At 50.6% G+C, this 17,211-nt stretch overlaps 1 protein-coding gene across 3 annotated transcripts; it reads right to left on the minus strand.

Annotated features, from left to right (window-relative positions):
- Positions 1–622: 622 nt before the first annotated feature.
- Positions 623–16,434, minus strand: WRAP53 (WD repeat containing antisense to TP53). Of its 3 annotated transcripts, XM_055256593.2 has the most exons (11): positions 16,347–16,434; positions 15,826–16,260; positions 15,583–15,681; positions 14,887–14,998; positions 3,289–3,377; positions 2,559–2,649; positions 2,319–2,451; positions 1,556–1,764; positions 1,274–1,377; positions 993–1,127; positions 623–882 (listed from the first exon to the last, which is right to left on the minus strand). In XM_055256593.2, the coding sequence occupies exons 2-11, from the start codon at positions 16,257–16,259 to the stop codon at positions 639–641; spliced, it is 1,650 nt and encodes a 549-aa protein (XP_055112568.1). In that variant the 5' UTR covers position 16,260; positions 16,347–16,434; the 3' UTR covers positions 623–638. The 3 variants fall into 3 exon arrangements, with proteins under 3 accessions (XP_055112568.1, XP_063485596.1, XP_055112570.1); XM_063629526.1 differs by lacking the exon at positions 3,289–3,377 and having other exon boundaries at positions 2,559–2,681; positions 16,347–16,425; XM_055256595.1 differs by lacking the exons at positions 993–1,127; positions 16,347–16,434.
- Positions 16,435–17,211: the final 777 nt, after the last annotated feature.

Genomic DNA, 17,211 nt, shown 5'->3' on the forward strand with positions numbered 1-17,211 from the left:
AAACAAGCCCAGCGACAGCCGCTGAATGAATAAGACCCTCGCCGCGCCCCGCATGGAACAGCAATACCAAAGGTGACGACTGTATTTTTCAACACCTTTACTCTTTTATGTGTGTCCTTGACTCTGGCAACTGGGTTGTCTGCCTCCTGGGGAGCCCCGGGGAGGGGAGGGGGGTGCTCCTGCTCCCCTCACAGCTGAGTAATGGTCCCCATACTGCTGGAGAATGGCAAACAGTGTGGAGTGTGGGTGACAGGCGCCCTGTCACTGTCTGCACAGTCTCACACGGTCACACCCAACAGTCTGACCCAGCTCCTGCTCAGCCCCGCTCACCCTGACCCCTGCCGCCCCCACCTTGGGAGTGAGATTTCAAACAGGTTTCCCCCTTCAGTTTACCAAGTTGCCTAGCAACCAACTAGTCAATGGCATGAAGCCCCACCCCCACCCACTTGACTTCACACCAAGCTCAGCCGCCCCATTGGCTCCTGCCTGGTCCCACCTCTCAACCCCTGGTTTCAGGACCAATATGCCATATCCACTGCTGCTGGACCAGGGAGCCCGCCAGTCCCCCTGCCCGGTCCCCACCTCACTCATATGCCCCCGAAAACAGACACGAAGACTCTAGTATCATAAAAACCTTTTTATATAAGCTCACCCACACCTCCCTCCGTTCCTCCCTGCCCTTTCTCGCCCTGGTGATCATCAGGGATGCTGGAGTCTGGGCCCCCCCCACACCACCAGAGCTGAAGCCGACATTCAAGGTGGACATGGCGCGTAGAGAGCAGGGGAAGGCCCAGCTCCTCTCCTTCGTCCCCACTCTCTGTGGGCTCGGGAAACACACGCTGACCGGAGGCAGTGGCCAGGAGAGGCAGGCTAGGGTGCAGGCTGAGGGAGAGATGGGGAGGGTCTATCAGTGCCTTCAGTGAGGACACTTACTCCCTCTGGGATTCACCTCCCTCCCCAAGCCCCAACATCTCTGGAATTAAACTGAGGACCTCACGCCATTGGTGCAGTCCTTCTGGGGCAGAAAACTCAACACGGGCTCCGGCTTCCCATCATTGCCAGGACCGCCCGTGTCCCACACAGAGACGGCCCCACTCGTGCTGCCACTCACTAGGAACTGCCCGGTCCTGGAAGAGAGAGGAGAGATTTGCTGGCAGAGGCCTCACCCCTGGGGCAGGAACCCCTCACACCCAGGGGCTGGGACCCTACAGCTGGGCTCTGGCATTCCTAGGCTTATCAGGGCCCTGTGTAGGAAGGAGTCATGGCCACTCACGGGTCCAGATCGAAGTAGATGCGCTGATTGGTGGTCACCTCTCGACCCAGGGACCACAGTGGGTAACCAGGCTGCCGGAGATCCCAGCACAGGAGCTCAGCATCCTGGAGACACGGAACAGGACCTGGAGTCGCCCCCAAAGCCCTGGATGTCCCTGCCTCCCTCGGGGTCTCCAGGCACTCCTTCAGCTTGGGATTTTTTCCCCATCCCCATTCCTCTACACTGCAGACTACATCCCCACTCCTGCCCAGCTGCTTTGGGCTCTCGGGGTGTGACCCCTACCTTGCGGGCTCCTGAGAAGAAGCGGTTGCCATCAGGATGAAAGCAGAGGTGGGTGATGCCCCCTTGGTGCCCTCCCAGCAAGGCGAGAGGGGAGCCATCATCCCAGGCATACAGACCCAGGGAGCGGCCGTAGGAGCCACAGGCATAGAGGGGCTGGGCTGGGCTGAAGGCTATGCAGGAGATGATGCCGCTCTGGCCCTGCTTTTTTGCTAGAGAGGGAAGGAACAAAGTGAGGGAGGGGGCAATGGCTCCTGGCACTAACCAGGCTAAGCAGAGGTCTGTCTCCCATCCCAGCACCAACATGCTTGGACTCAACATCTCCCCCATGCTGTCTGTCACAGGCAGGACAAAGACCTCTGATGCTCCCCACATCTATCCTCCCAAAGGACCTAAATGCCCAAGCCCCACTTCATCCCTCTCAAATTCCAGTTTTTCCTCGGAGAGATGCAAGTTGAAGGCCTACAGGAAAACAGAATCAGCTTTATCAAAAATTTCCTAGAAAGATTTCAGAGACCAAAAGCTCCACAGCTGACAGGGTATGGGTTCAGGAAGGAAGCAGTCCTTTGACCAGCTGGTTGACCTTGGGAAGGTTTCCTACCTGCTCTGAGTCTGTTTGCTTCTCTGCCGACTGGGCTGCACCTGCTCCCGGGGCCGTACAGAGGACGGCATGAAACCCCACAGGTGGCCCCTGGCTCACAAAAGGCCCCTGTGCAGGTGGCAGTGCCCTTCCCTCTCCGCCTCCCTTGGAGGCACAGATGCTTACCAAATGTGGCTCGGACCTCGCAGTCTCGGCCAGGCCGGGCCGTGGAGAAAACACGCACAGTCCGGTTGAAGCCACAGAAGAGCTGGGTCCCATCCGGGGAGAAGCAGAGCGAATGGGCTGCCGTCAGCTCATCCTGGGGGAAGGAAAGGGCTGAAAACAGGTCTTGCAAAGCCTCAGCTGCCCTCAAGGAAGGAGAGCCGGGCCAGTACAAGTGCTGGGGCTGAGTGTGGTGGTCCCTACCAGGTGGTTGTAGGCGCGAAAGGAAGCCCGGAGCTCTCCAGTGAATGCGTCCCAGATATGAATCGGGTTCTCCCGGCTGCTGCTGGCCACGCTGAGAGAGACATGGACACTGAAACCCTGGTGCTGTCAAAGGAAGGGGAGGAATGGCCGGGCACGGTGGCTCACGCCTGTAATCCCAGCACTTTGAGAGGCTGAGGCAGGTGGATCACTTGAGGTCAGGAGTTCGAGACCAGCCTGGCCAACATGGTGAAACCCTGTCTCTACTAAAAATACAAAAATGAGGCTGGGTGTGGTGGCTCACACCTGTAATCCAAGCACTTCGGGAGGCCAAGGTGGGTGGATCACCTGAGGTCAGTTCGAGACCAGCCTGGCCAATGTGGTGAAACCCCATCTCTATGAAAAATACAAAATTAGCTGGGTGTGGTGGCAGGCACCTGTAATCCCAGCTACTCAGGAGGCTGAGGCAGGAGAATCACTTGAACCTGGGAGGCGGAGGTTGCAGTGAGCCGAGACTGCATCACTGCCCTCCAGCCTGGGTGACAGGGCGAGACTCAATCTATTAAAAAAAAAAAAAAAAAAAAGGAAGGGGAGGAAGCCAATTGAGCAGCCCCTCTGATAAGCATGCCGAGCCTTCCTCCTCTGAAGACCCCTGGCAGCCCCTGACTCTCCCAAGAGGCCCCGATTGAAACTGGGAGGTGGGGCGGCGAGCGGGGAGGCAAACATTACTTACTAGGAGGTGTCTGGCTGGGCTGAGGACATCAGAGAATACCAGCAGTAATCATAGATGGTATCACCTTCCACCATTCGAAGGACAGGGACCTATACAGAGATGTGGGAATGGCTGAGTCACTCGGAGGGAAAAGGAGTCTAAGGCGCGTGCCTCTAGCAGTGTTGTGGCAGATGGGGTGTATATATGGAGCAGAGACTGTGTCTCGATGTTCAAGGGTGAGCTCAGACTTTAATGTCAAATTTAGCCACCAAAAGCCATATAGATTCATACTTTTTTTATTATTATTTTATGAGACAGAGCATACACCACCATACCTGGCTAATTTATATATATATTTTTTTTTTTTTTGACAGAGTCTCACTCTGTAGCCCAGGCTGGCATGCAGCGGCGCAATCTTGGCTCACCGCAACCTCTGCCTCCCAGACTCAAGCAATTCTCTGCCTCAGCCTCCTGAGTAGCTACAATTATAGGCGCCTGCTATCACGCCCAGCTAATTTTTTTGTATTTTTAGTAGAGACGGGGTTTCACCATCTTGGCCAGACTGGTCTTGAACTCCCGACCTCGTGATCCACCCGCCTCAGTCTCCCAAGTGCTGGGATTACAGGCATGAGACACCACGCCCAGCCTGCCCGGCTAATTTAAAAAAATTTTTTTTTTGTAGAAACAGGGGTCTGTGTTGCTCAGGCTGGTCTAAAACTCCTGGCCTCAAGCAATCCAGCCACCTCAGCCTTTCAATGCACTGAGATTACAAGCATGAGCCACCATGCCCGGCCTAGACTTAACAGTAATGGTATCATATCATATACATCCCTCTGTAATAGGAAGCTTTAACCATGGAAACACATTTTGCTCTAATTCATGCATTTTCACTGCTGTATAGTACTCCACTCATGAATATATTCAAACTGATCTACCCTTCTTCTATTTAGAGTCACTGATGTTTTTCTATTTTTTGGGTAGTGTGCTTTAACATTCTGTACACATGTAGAAGGGTTTCTCTACTGTTTCTGCTGAAGAGTAAAATTACTGGTCTCTACGCTATGCACTTTGCAAACTTTGTAGATACTATAACGTCAATTTCTTTCCCAAAGCACTTATCCCAACGTCCTCTCCCACCAGCAGCGTAGAAGAGTCTCTATTCTAGCCTGGGCAATATAGCAAGATCCCAGTTCTACAAAAAATAAAAAATTAGTCAGGCATGTTGGCATACTTATAGTCCCACTATAGGTATTCGGGAGAGTGAGGCAGGAGGACTGCTTGACCCCAGGAGTTTGAGGCTGTAGTGCATCATGTTCGCACCACTGCACTCCAGCCCGGGCGACAGAGCAAGATCCTGTCTCCAAAAAAAAAAAAAAGTATCTATTGCTCTTTATCCTCTTGGTATTGCCAGACTTTTACATTTTTCTCAATTTGAAGGTGGTGAAATGGTATTTCATTACAGCATAAATTTGTATTTCCATCATTACTATAAGAGAAATTAGATATTTCCTCTATATTTACTAGCCGCTTAGGTATACCTTTTCATAAATTCTGCCCATTTTCTTTTTTTTTTTTTTGAGACAGAGTCTTTCTCTGTTCCCCAAGCTGGAGTGCAGTGGCACGATCTCGGCTCACTACAACGTCTGCCTCCTGGGTTCAAGCGACTCTCATGCCTCAGCCTTCCAAGTAGCCGGGACCACAGGCATTTGCCACCAAGCCCGGCTAATTTTTATACTTTTTAGTAGACATGGGGCTTCACCATGTTGGCCAGGCTGGTCTCAAACTCCCAGCCTCAAGTGATCTGCCTACCTCGGCCTCCCAAAGTGGGGATTACAGGTGTGACCCACCATGCCTGGCCAGTTATTGTCTTTCTTTTCTTTTTTCTCTCTTTTTTTTTTTTTTTTTGGAGGTAGAGTCTCGCTCTATCCCCCAGGCTGGAGTGCAGTGGCGCGATCTCGGCTCACTACAACCTCCACCTCCCAGGTTCAAGCAATTCTCCTGCCTCAGCCTCCTGAGTAGCTGGGATTACAGGCGCCTGCCACCACACCTGGCTAATTTTTGTATTTTTAGTAGAGACGGGATTTCGCCATGTTGGTCAGGCTGGTCTTGAACTCCTGACCTCCGGTGATCCGCCTGCCTCGGCCTCCCAAAGTGCTGGGATTACAGGCGTGAGCCACCGCACCCAGCCGTCTTTTTCTTACTGATTTGTGAGAGATAAATAGTCTGGATGTTGTCCTTCATCAATTGCCTTCTGGGCCTCAGGCTGATGTCAACCAGCCAGGACTTCAGTGTCCACCTCTATACTCTGAACCCATATATCCAACTGCCTGGTGGACAGTGCCACTTGATCATCTCACAGGTTCCTCAAAGTCAATTTGTCCATAATGGGCCCGGCATCTGCCACCATCAAACCTGCTGTTCCTCCTGGACTCCACATCCAGTGCTCAACCCTGAAATCTGAGCACCAGCCTTGCCTGCTACCACTCTTCACTTCCTTTCCACTCCTGGTCCAACCCAATACCAAATCTTGCCAGTTCCTCTTCCTAACCTTTCATTACCACGCTGCTACCCCCGACCCACCTCTCAAGGCTCATCTCTATCTGCTCATTCCCTTAAAAATCTCTGAGTCCCGGCCAGGCGCAGTGGCTCACACCAGTAGTCCCAGCACTTTGGGAGGCCAAGGCAGGTGGATCACGAAGTCAGGAGATCACGACCATCCTGGCTGAACATGGTGAAACCCCGTGTCTACTAAAAATATAAAAAATTAGCCGGGCGTGGTGGCGGGTGCCTGTAGTCCCAGCTACTCCGGAGGCTGAGGCAGGAGAATGGCGTGAACCCGGGAGGCGGAGCTTGTAGTGAGCCGAGATAGCGCCACTGCACTCCAGCCTGGGCGACAAAGTGAGACTCCATTACAAAAAAAAAATCTGAGTCCCGCCATTTTAACTCTCAGGTCCCATAAAGTGCCAACTCGCCACACTTTCAACCCACTGGCTTTCACATGTCCTAGGCTCCAAGTCTGGAATATTCTTCCTTCATCTCCCCCAACGACTCCTCCTGGCTGAATCCTAGTCATCCTTCAGGTCTCTTAGATGCTTCTTCCTCTGGTAACCCTTCTCTAACCCCTCCAGCTAAGCAAGGTGCCCCTGTTCCTCTTTCCTATATCCCCGGTGCTCCTCACTCCCCTTCCATCATACCTATCAGAGAAGGAGGGAATCACATCTGCCTCGCTCTTACCACTGCTTCCCCAACACGTGGTGCAGAATCAGCAGGGTCAATAAATACGGTTTTAATGAGCAAAAGGAGGCAGGAGACTGTTTCAGCAACATAAGGCCCAAAATAACAGGACCTTGAATTAAAGTAGAGGCAGTGGGAGGGACAGATGTGGGTGGATTAGGAAGATTAGGCAGACTTGATGGGATTTGGGAAGTAATTGGATGTGAGGGGTTAGGAAAAGGGAGATTAAAGGATGAGAGAGGCCTTGGCTTCTGGCTTGGATACCTGAGGTCACCAAAATGGCGGGAGAACTGGAGAGCACCGGAAGGCTGTACAGTGCCAACGTCGTCAGCGGGAGAAAGAATCAGCATAAGCCTCAAGGGAAAAGTTTCACAAAGACGAAAGAGCGATTGTGTGGCTACAGCATTTGGGAATGAGGACACCCCTCCTCCCCACTCTGAGAGACGCAGGGCACAGAGGATGCAAAGTGTCTCCTGGAGAGGGCAAGATGAGGAGTAAAGGCTTCCCGCAAGAGCCATGGGGCAGGGCAAGTACTCAGGAAAGACACTGGGGAGCTGGAAATGAGACTTGCAGAAAGTTCTGTGAAAAGGTAGAAAAGAAAGGAGAAAACCCGAGAAACTATATTGGGAAGATTCAGTACACGCAAATATATGGAAATACCCAAATACGCCCTTCCCCAATTTTCTGACCTATAGAAATTTTATCTATTTAAGGCCGGGCGCAGTGGCTCACGCCTGTAATCCCACACCTTGAGAGGCCGAGGCGGGCGGATCACGAGGTCAGGAGATCGAGACCATCCTGGCTAACATGGTGAAACCTCGTCTGTACTAAAAATACAAAAAATTAGCATGGCGTGGTGGCAGTGGGCGCCTGTAGTCCCAGCTACTCGGGAGGCTGAGGCAGGAGAATGGCGTGAACCCGAGAGGCGGAGCTTGCAGTGAGCCGAGATGGCGCCACTGCACTCCAGCCTGGGCGACAGAGCAAGACTCTGTCTCAAAAAAAAAACAAAAACAACAACAACAAAAAGAAATGTTATCTATTTCAAATGCTAAACTTGTAGACACTAAAAATGAAAATACCTAATGAGAGAGGTTGCGATAGAACTGGTACACTAGCGGGCCGGGCGCAGTGGCTCACGCTTGTAATCTCAGCACTTTGGGAGGCCGAGGCGGGCGGATCACGAGGTCAGGAGATCGAGACCACGGTGAAACCCCGTCTCTACTAAAAATACAAAAAAAATTAGCCGGGCGTGGTGGCAGGCGCCTGTAGTCCCAGCTACTCGGAGAGGCTGAGGCAGGAGAATGGCGTGAACCCGGGAGGCGGAGCTTGCAGTGAGCCGAGATTGCGCCACTGCACTCCAGCCTGGGCGACAGAGCGAGACTCCGTCTCAAAAAAAAAAAAAAAAAAAAAAAAGAACTGGTACACTAGCAGGGAAAAATAAAACCCAAAAAGCTTTTGGTTGTTTGTTTTGAGACAGAGTCTCACTCTGTCACCCAGGCTAGAGTACAATGGTGCGATCAAAGGTCATGGCAGCCTCAACCTCGCAGGCTTAAGCGATCCTCCCACCTCAGCCTCCCAAGTAGCTGGGACCACAGGCCCAACTTTTTTGATAGAGACAGGATCTGGCTGTGTTACCAAGGCTGGTCTCAAACTCCTGGGCTCAAGTGTTCCTCCCTCCTTGGTCTCCCAAAGTGCTGAGATTATAGGCATGAGCCACCACACCAGCCACAAAAATCTTTTGAAAACAAACTGACTGGCCAGGAGCGGTGGCTCATGCCTGTAATCCCAGCACTTTAGGAGGTGGAAGTGGGTGGATCACTTGAGGTCGGGAGTTTGAGACCAGCCTGGCCAACATGGTGAAACCCCATCTGTACTAAAAATACAAAAATTAGCCGGGTGCGGTGGTGCATGCCTGTAATCCCAGCTACTCAGGAAGCTGAGGCAGGAGAATCACTTGAACCGGGAAACAGGTTGCAGTGAGGCAAGATCACACCACTGTACTCCATCCTGGGCCACAGAGTGAGACTGTCAAAAAAAAAGAAAGAAAAGAAAAGAAAGAAAGAATAAAGAAAAGAAAGAAAGAATAAAGAAAAGAAAAGAAAGAAAGAAAGAAAGAAAGAAAGAAAGAAAAAATAAACTACCTGTATTGCAAGATATATTAAAAAAATGTTAATATTATCTGATCTAGGATATTTCTTATTCATAAAATTTCTCCTAAGGCTAGGTGTGGTGGCTCACACCTGTAATCCCAGCACTTTGGGAGGCAGAGGTGGGTGGATCACTTGAGGTCAAGAGTAGAGACCAGCCTGGCCAACATGGTGAAACCCCGTCTCTACTAAAAATACAAAAATCAGCCAGGCATGGTGGCGGGCGCCTATAATCCCAGCTACTCGGGAGGCTGAGGAAGGAGAATCACTTGAACCCAGGAGGCAGAGGTTTCAGTGAGCCAAGATCATGCCACTGCACTCCAGCCTGGATGATGGAGCAAGACTCTGTCTCAAAAAAAAAAAAAAATTCTCTTGACAAAAGAACCTCCCTCAAAATACATGAAGATAATTTGTTCACTGAAGAATAATTTATGTTATAATAATCCCGGAAACAATGCAAATGTCCAAAACAGGAGAAGAGGTAAGAAAATTACCGTAAGCACTCAATGCAATATCACATACCATTAGACATCATAACAGTGAAGACTAGACTACCACAAAAAAAATTCAGGATATGATTGTTAAAAGGAAAAAGGGAATGTATAAAACCATGCACTATATGATTACAACCGCATAAAAGCTTTCAGTACTTGGACAGAGCTTAGAAAGAAATGTAGAAAAATTCAGAAGGCTAAATTCTGCAGTGGCACGTAATGACGATTTTTTCTCTTTTTAACATTCCCATTTCTCTTAAACAAGTTTTTGCAATACTCAAAACTGCCCCCCCACCCTCCCTCACATTTCCAGAGTCTCTTCTAACTATCCCTGCCTTGAAACAACCTCTCACCTCCTGAACTCTTTTAACATGGCTGCACCAGCTGCACCACCACCCCCTGGCCCTGAGGAACCAGGGTTCAGGGCTTAGATCATCTTATAGTTTGCACAGAGAACTCAAATGTCTGCAGCCTCCAGCCTTAAAGAGCTGCATGTCAGGTGAGTGTTCAGGACCAGCCTTGGAACTGAGTACCTTTCTTCTTTTAACAAGCCAACAAGACTCAGCCCTGCCGCAGATCACTTGAGGACAGGAGTTTGACAACAGCCTGGGCAATATGGAGAAACCTGTCTCTACTAAAAATACAAAAATTAGTCAGGCATGGTGGCGCACGCCTGTAGTCCCAGCTACTTGGGAGGCTGAGGCACGAGAATCACTTGAACCTGGGAGGCAGAGGTTGCAGTGAGCTGAGATTGTGCCACTGCCCACTGCACTCCAGCCTAAGCAAGAGTGAGACCCTGTCTCCAAAAAACAAACAAACAAAAAAAGACTCACCCCTGCCCCATCCTCCTATTAACCTCAAGCACTAGAGAAGTCCTGGTCTTCTGGGTCATCTGGCATCACCACCACCTATATACTGAGATGGCTTTAATGCTCATGGCCAGCTGTCCCCAGTACACACCTCAAGGACAAGAGGTGGCTGGGTGTCATTATGCCCCCGGCTGTCAAACTCCAGCTCCTCTGCAGTTCTTGTTATCAGACTAGTTTCCCCTGTTTTATCACCCTCCCTTATCCACTAAGACTTTACCGCCTGGTTCACCATCTCACTGCCCACAAACAGTCCTGTTATCATTCTTGTTTTTTTGTGGGGTTTCTTTTTTTTTGTTTTTGAGATGGAGTTTTGCTCTGTCACCCAGGCTGGAGTGCAGTGGTGCGATCACTGCAACCTCCGCCTCCCAAGTTCAAGCAATTCTCTTGCCTCAGCCTCCCAAGTAGCTGGGACTACAGGCAATCACGGCCATGCCTGGCTAACTTTGTATTTTTTTTAGTAGAGACGGGGTTTCACCATGTTTGCCAGGCTGGTCTCGAACTCCTGACCTTAGGTGATCCACCCGCCTCGGCCTCCCAAAGTGTCGGGATTACATGCGTGAGCCACCAGGCCTGACCCTGCTGTGCTATTTCTACCATGACAATTTATTCAGCTTCATCAAAAACATATTTACAGCCCAGTTCCTTACCCACTTTAGATTCTAGTCCACCATGGCATGCACACTCTTGAAGACACTCTCAAGATACCCTTGTCTTTCTCTCCTGGTAAACCTCAACCAGACCATCCTCCTATTCTTGGTTTGCACGCAACTGATACCAGTGACTACTAGTGTTCACTGAACACTTACTATATGCTAGGTGCTGTTTTAAGTGCTTTTTTAAATTTTTATTATTTTTTTTTTGAGACTAAGTCTTGCTCTGTTGCCCAGGCTGGAGTGCAGTGGCGCGGTCAGCTCACTGCAACCTCCGCCTCCTGGATTCAATCAATTCTCCTGTCTCAAACCTCCCAAGTAGCTGGGATTACAGGCACCCACCACTAAGCCCGGCTAATTTTTGTATTTTTAGTAAAGACAGGTTTTCACTATGTTGGCCAGGTCGGTCTTAAACTCCTGACCTCAGGCGATCCACCTGCCTCGGCCTCCCAAAGTGCTGGGATTACAGGCGTGAGCCACCGTGCCCGGCCTTAAGTGCTTTAATTCATTACTGATTATTTTAATTCTCACAACTCTGTAAGGCAGGTGCTATTATAATCATCCCCATTTTACAAACAGAGAAACCATAGTCATTTAACTTGCCAGGAAAGATGCACAGTCACACTAACTGGTCTCATTTCAAATTAATGGCAACAGACCTCTAGTGGGCACCGAGCAAAGAGCAACACAACTGCCACATGCCTCGGTGGGTCTGATTTTTTGAAACTCCATCTCAAAAAAAAAGAAAGAGTGCTGATGGAGGAGGAGAAGGCCCAGCAGAGCCTCGAGTGCCTGAGTGCTCCAGCGCAGGGAGGTGGAGACAGTGACTCATGCTGCTGAGACATGGAGTGAGGTGAATTTAGAGAATGACCCAAGAGCGGCCGGGCGCGGTGGCTCACACCTGTAATCCCAGCACTTTGGGAGGCCAAGGCGGGAGGATCACGAGGTCAAGAGATCGAGACCGTGGTGAAACCCCGTCTCTACTAAAAATACAAAAAATTAGCCAGGAGTGGTGGCGGCCGCCTGTAGTCCCAGCTACTCGGGAGAGGCTGAGGCAGGAGAATGGCATGAACCCGGGAGGCGGAGCTTGCAGTAACCCGAGATCGCGCCACTGCACTCCAGCCTGGGTGACAGAGAGAGACACTCCAGCCTGGGTGACAGAGCGAGACTCCGTCCCAAAATAAAAAAAAAAAGGGAGAATAACCCAAGAGGACATTAGTGACCTTGACGAGAGCACTTTCAGGGTTTCAGGGAAGTGATGGAGGCAGAACCTGATTAGGATGGGTGGGAGAAAAGTATAGCCAATCTGTTTTTTTTCTTTTATTTTTTTTTTTGAGACAGAGTCTTGCACTGTTGCCTGGACTGTAGTGCAGTGGTGCAATCCTGGCTCACTGCAACCTCCGTCTCCTTGGTTCAAGTAATTCTCCTGCCTCAGCCTCCAGAGTAGCTGGGATTATAGGCAGCCGCCACCACTCCTGGCTAATTTTTTGTATTTTTAGTAGAGACGGGGTTTCATCATGTTGGCCAGGCTGGTCTCAAACTCCTGACCTCAGGTGATCCACCTGCCTCAGCCTCCCAAAGTGCTGGGATTACAGGCGTCAGCCACCACGCCCGGCCCCAACTAATTTTTGTATTTTTAGTAGAGACAGGGTTTTACCATGTTGGCCAGGCTGGTCTCAAACTCTTCACCTCAGGTGATCCACCCATCTCAGCTTCCCAAAGTGTTGGGATTACAGGCGTGAGCCACCATGCCTGGCCCCGGATTTCACTCTTGCCCACCCATAAACCATTCACTCTCCTGTTTTAAAACTCTCTTGGCAGGGCACGGTGGCTCACACCTGTAATCCCAGCACTTTGGGAGGCCAAGGTGGGCAGATCACAAGGTCAGGAGTTCCAGACCAGCCTGGCCAATATGGTGAAACCCCATCTCTACTAAAAAAACAAAAAAACAAATTAGCCGGGTGTGGTGGCACATGCCTGTAATCCCAGCTACTCGGAAGGTTGAGGCAGGAGAATCACTTGAACCTGGGAGACGGAGGTTGCGGTGAGCTGAGATGGTGCCACTGCACTCCAGCCTGGGCAACAGAGCAAGACTCTGTCTCAAAAAAAAAACAAAAAAAAACTCTCCCATGGCCTGGCGTGGTGGCTCACGCCTGTAATCCTAGCACTTTGGAAGGCCGAGGTGGGTGGATCACCTGAGGTCAGGAGTTTGAGACCAGCCAGGCCAACGAGGCAAAACCCGTCTCTACTAAAAATACAAAAATTAAGCCAGGCGCAGTGGCTCATGCCTGTAATCCCAGCACTTTGGGAGGCCGAGACCAGCGGATCAAATGTCAAGAGTACAAGACCATCCTGGCCAATATGGTAAAACCCCGTCTCTATTTTAAAAAATACAAACATTAGCTGGGCGTGGTGGCAGGCGCCTGTAATCCCAGCTACTTGGGAGGCTGAGGCAGGAGAATCGCTTGAATCCAGGAGGCAGAGGTTGCAGTGAGTCGAGATCACGCCACTGCACTCCAGCCTGGGCGACAGAGCGAGACTCATCTCAAAAAAAAAAAAAAAAAACCTCTCTCATGACTTCCCAAATAAACTCCAAATGCCTTACCCATAAGACCCAACACAACGTGGCTGCTCTTCTCTGTCCTCACCCCTCTGTCCCCCTCACTTGCCTCAGTCTGGCTATACCAGCATTCTGGGTTTTTTGTTTTGTGTTTGTTTTGGGATGGAGTCTCACTCTGTCGCCCAGGCTGGAGTGCAATGGCATGATCTCAGCTCACTGCAACCTCCATCTCCTGGGTTCAAATGATTCTCCTGCTTCAGCCTCTCAAGTAGCTAGGATTACAGGCACCCACCATCACACCCAGCTAATTTTTGTATTTTTGTAGAGATGAGGTTTTGCCATGTTGGCCAGGCTGGTCTCAAACTCCTGACCTCAGGTGATCTGTCCACTTCAGCCTCCCAAAGTGCTGGGATTACAGGCGTGAGCCACTGAGCCCAGTCTGTTTTGTTGTTTTTTGACATGTAGTCTCACTCTGTCGCCCAGGCTGGAGTGCAGTGGTACAATCTTGTCAGACTGCAGCCTCCACCTCCCGAGTTTAAGAGATTCTCCTGCCTCAGCCACACGAGTAGCTGGGATTCCAGGCGTGTGCCACCACATGTGGCTAATTTTTATATTTTTAGTAGAGATGGGGTTTGCCATATTGGCCAGGCTGGTCTCGAACTCCTGGCCTCAAGTGATCTGCACGCCTCGGCTTCCCGAGTAGCTGGGATTACAGGTGTGAGCCACCATGCAGGGCCTTTCTGGTCTTTTAACACACAAAGCTATTTCCCAGTTCTGGGTGTTTATAATATCATTGCCAGTTCCTGGAAAGCTCTTTCCAGAAGCCTTCACATGACTGATCCCTTATCCTCCTTCAGGTCTTAGCTCAAATGCCTCCTTTTCAGAGAGCTCCTTCCTGACCATTTTATGCAATGTGCTTTCCTCTAGTTAGTCTCTCTTCATTCTGTGTATTTCCTTCAGAGCATTTATTATCATCTTGGTCCTGATGTTTGCTGGTTTACATGTGTGTTGTCAATCTCCCACACAGAAAGCAAACCAGTCCTTCATCTGTCTTGTCCACCACTTTATCCCAGCACAGTGACTAACGTATATCAGCAGTTAATCAATAAATATCTATAGGCCAGGCATGGTGACTCACACCTGTAATCCCTGCACTTTGGGAGGCCGAGGTGGGCAGATCATCTGAGGTCAGGAATTTGATATCAGCCTGCCCAACATGGCAAAACCCCGTCTCTACTAAAACTATAAAAATTAGTCGAGTGTGATGGTATGCGCCTGTAGTACCAGCTACTTGTGGGGCTGAGGCAGGAGAATCGCTTGAACCCGGGAGGCGGAGGTTGCAGTGAGCCGAGATCACACCACGGCACTCCAGCCTGGGTGACAGAGCAAGACCTTGTCTCAAAAAAATAATAAATATAAATATATATATACTGCCACAAGAAATTCGCTACTTTTTAGCGAAAAACACGGATTCCTAATTAAAGAAAGGGGAAACGTCTCTCTAAATAACTTCATAATTCGGGGCGGAAAACGCTACATGTGGAAACTCATCTTGAAAATCAGTCTCGTTTGTGAACAGGAAACACCTGGACTACACTTTCTCCATCTCCATGAAGGACTTAAATGTGCAGCATTGATGAAGAGGCAGTTAGCCCCAGTCCTTACCATTTCTGCATATTCCACCTGCTCCCCTTCATGGTACAGCTCTGGGGGCAGGTTATAAATTCGCAAGATGTTATCAGCACTATTGGTCAAGATGCAGGAACCGTCAGGAGCCCTAGAAACAGGAGAGAGTTAGAAAGCTGGCCAGACCTGCCGGGCGCGGTGGCTCAAGCCTGTAATCCCAGCACTTTGGGAGGCCGAGGCGGGTGGATCACGAGGTCAGGAGATCGAGACCATCCTGGCTAACACGGTGAAACCCCGTCTCTAATAAAAAATACAAAAAAATTAGCCGGGCGTGCTGGCGGGTGCCTGTGGTCCCAGCTACTTGGGAGGCTGAGGCAGGAGAATGGCGTGAACCCAGGAGGTGGAGGTTGCGGTGAGCCGAGATCGCGCCACCGCACTCCAGCCTGGGGGACAGAGAAAGACTCCGTCTCAAAAAAAAAAAAAAAAAAGAAAGCTGGCCAGACCTACGCTTTTCAAGTGTAGGGCTAGGGCTGAGCCTACCTCTGGGGTAGGTAAGCCCCCCTGAATCCTTGAGGGAAGTAGAAGACACAAACTGCTAGATAAAATGGAAACTCAGTCTAAAAGGGCTACGTGCCCCTTCTCCCAGCTCTGGGGCATCTCTCTCCTAGATAACTGGACTGTTTTACAGTGAAAATCTCGGGGGTGGTCAGCTCCCTGCCCCGTTGTTATCCTTACCACTTACAGCCTTTCAAGAAGTTCTCAGGTTGGGTGCTGAACTCTGACCAGGAACCACTGAGAAATCGAGGCAGCTGGGAGAAGCTGTAGTTCCAAGCGCTGAAAGGAAGATTGGGGACAACAAACCTGGGTCGCCAAGCAAAGGGGGCAGGGGCCTGGAGAAGTGGGTCTCAGGACCAGAGGGCAGGTCGACCCCACACGTCATCTCCCCAGACTCCACACTCCACTGCCATCACCACTTACGTGTCTCCCTCATCCTCTGCAGCGGGTTCCCCAGAGGTATCTTCCATGGCTTCTCCAGACCCCAACTCTGGCCCGTTCGCTGCTTCTTCTTCAGAAAGGCTCCCGTTTGCTTCTTCTGCAGGAAGGCTCGTATTTTCGGAAAGTTCTTGCTCCTCGATTCGAGGACTCAGCTCACTAGGAGAACCAAACTCTGTTCCCAGAGGAGTGGAGAGAGAAACTGGATCCCCCTCCCCTAGCTCCTGGGACACAGCTGAGCCAGCCACAGGATCTGGGGACAACCGGGGCGGATCCTCCCTTTCGGGAGGCGGTGGCATCAGTTCAGAGTCCGCATTTTTATCCATCGGGGAAGCGTGGAGAGAAGGATGGGCTGGAGCTGGGTCCTGGTCTGAAGGACAGCAGTCCGGAGCTAACGGTTGAGTCTCCAAAGTCTTCATACTGCAGAGGAAGCACAGCGGACATTAGCCTCAGCCAGGATGGCTTCGAAGTTCTCAGGGATCCGACGCAGAGCTAAAGAAACCCACCTGTGCTTCCTTCCTCTTCTGGGAGTAGGCAGAAAACTCCCGGGAGGAGAGGCGAATAGCGGACGCCAATTCTTTTGAAAGCACTGCGTTCCCTAGCACCGCGGGTCGCTACGGACCTCTTGCTGTCGCGGGATTTGGGCCCACCTTCCGATTGGGCCGCCGCGTCCCGGATCAGATTTCGCGGGCGACCCACAGAACCCGCGGAGCCGGGACGTGAAAGGTTAGAAGGCTTCCCGTTTCCATCAAGCCCTAGGGCTCCTCGTGGCTGCTGGGAGTTGTAGTCTGAACGCTTCTATCTTGGCGAGAAGCGCCTACACTCCCCCTACCGAGTCCCGCGGTAATTCTTAAAGCACCTGCACCGCCCCCCCGCCGCCTGCAGAGGGCGCAGCAGGTCTTGCACCTCTTTTGCATCTTATTCTCCAGGCTTCAGACCTGTCTCCATTCAAAAAATATTTATTACCGAGCTCTTACTTCCTACCCAGCACTAATATACGCACTGAGGAATACAACAATGAATAAGATAGTAGAAAAATTCTATATCCTCATAAGGCTTACGTTTCCGTGTACCGAAAGCAATGAACAAATAAATCTTTTCAGTGATAAGGGTTGTGAAGGAGATTAAATAACATGGTGTGATATAAAGTATCTGGGAGAAAACGTTAGGGTGAGATATTAAGGAAAGCCTTCCTAAAAATGACATTTTAACTGATGAGAAGAAAGGATCCAGCTGAGAGCAAACGCAAAAGCTTTCTTCCTTCCACCCTTCATATTTGACACAGTGCAGGATTCCTCCAAAATGGTTTCCACCAATTCTGCCCTCACAGCTCTGGCTTGTAGAATTTTCCACCCCAAAATGTTAGTGTCT

Source organism: Symphalangus syndactylus, chromosome 20 (assembly GCF_028878055.3).
Source record: "Symphalangus syndactylus isolate Jambi chromosome 20, NHGRI_mSymSyn1-v2.1_pri, whole genome shotgun sequence".
NCBI lineage: Eukaryota > Metazoa > Chordata > Mammalia > Primates > Hylobatidae > Symphalangus > Symphalangus syndactylus.

Excerpts from the sequence above, each read along its gene's own strand:
- WRAP53 (XM_055256593.2), bottom strand. The coding sequence starts at position 16,259 with ATGAAGACTTTGGAGACTCAACCGTTAGCTCCGGACTGCTGTCCTTCA. Across the intron at positions 14,999-15,582 it reads TTCTTGAAAGGCTGTAAGTG|GGCTCCTGACGGTTCCTGCA; the intron begins GTAAGGATAACA and ends TCCTGTTTCTAG. Across the intron at positions 2,650-3,288 it reads GCCCAGCCAGACACCTCCTA|CGTGGCCAGCAGCAGCCGGG; the intron begins GTAAGTAATGTT and ends TGTCTCTCTCAG.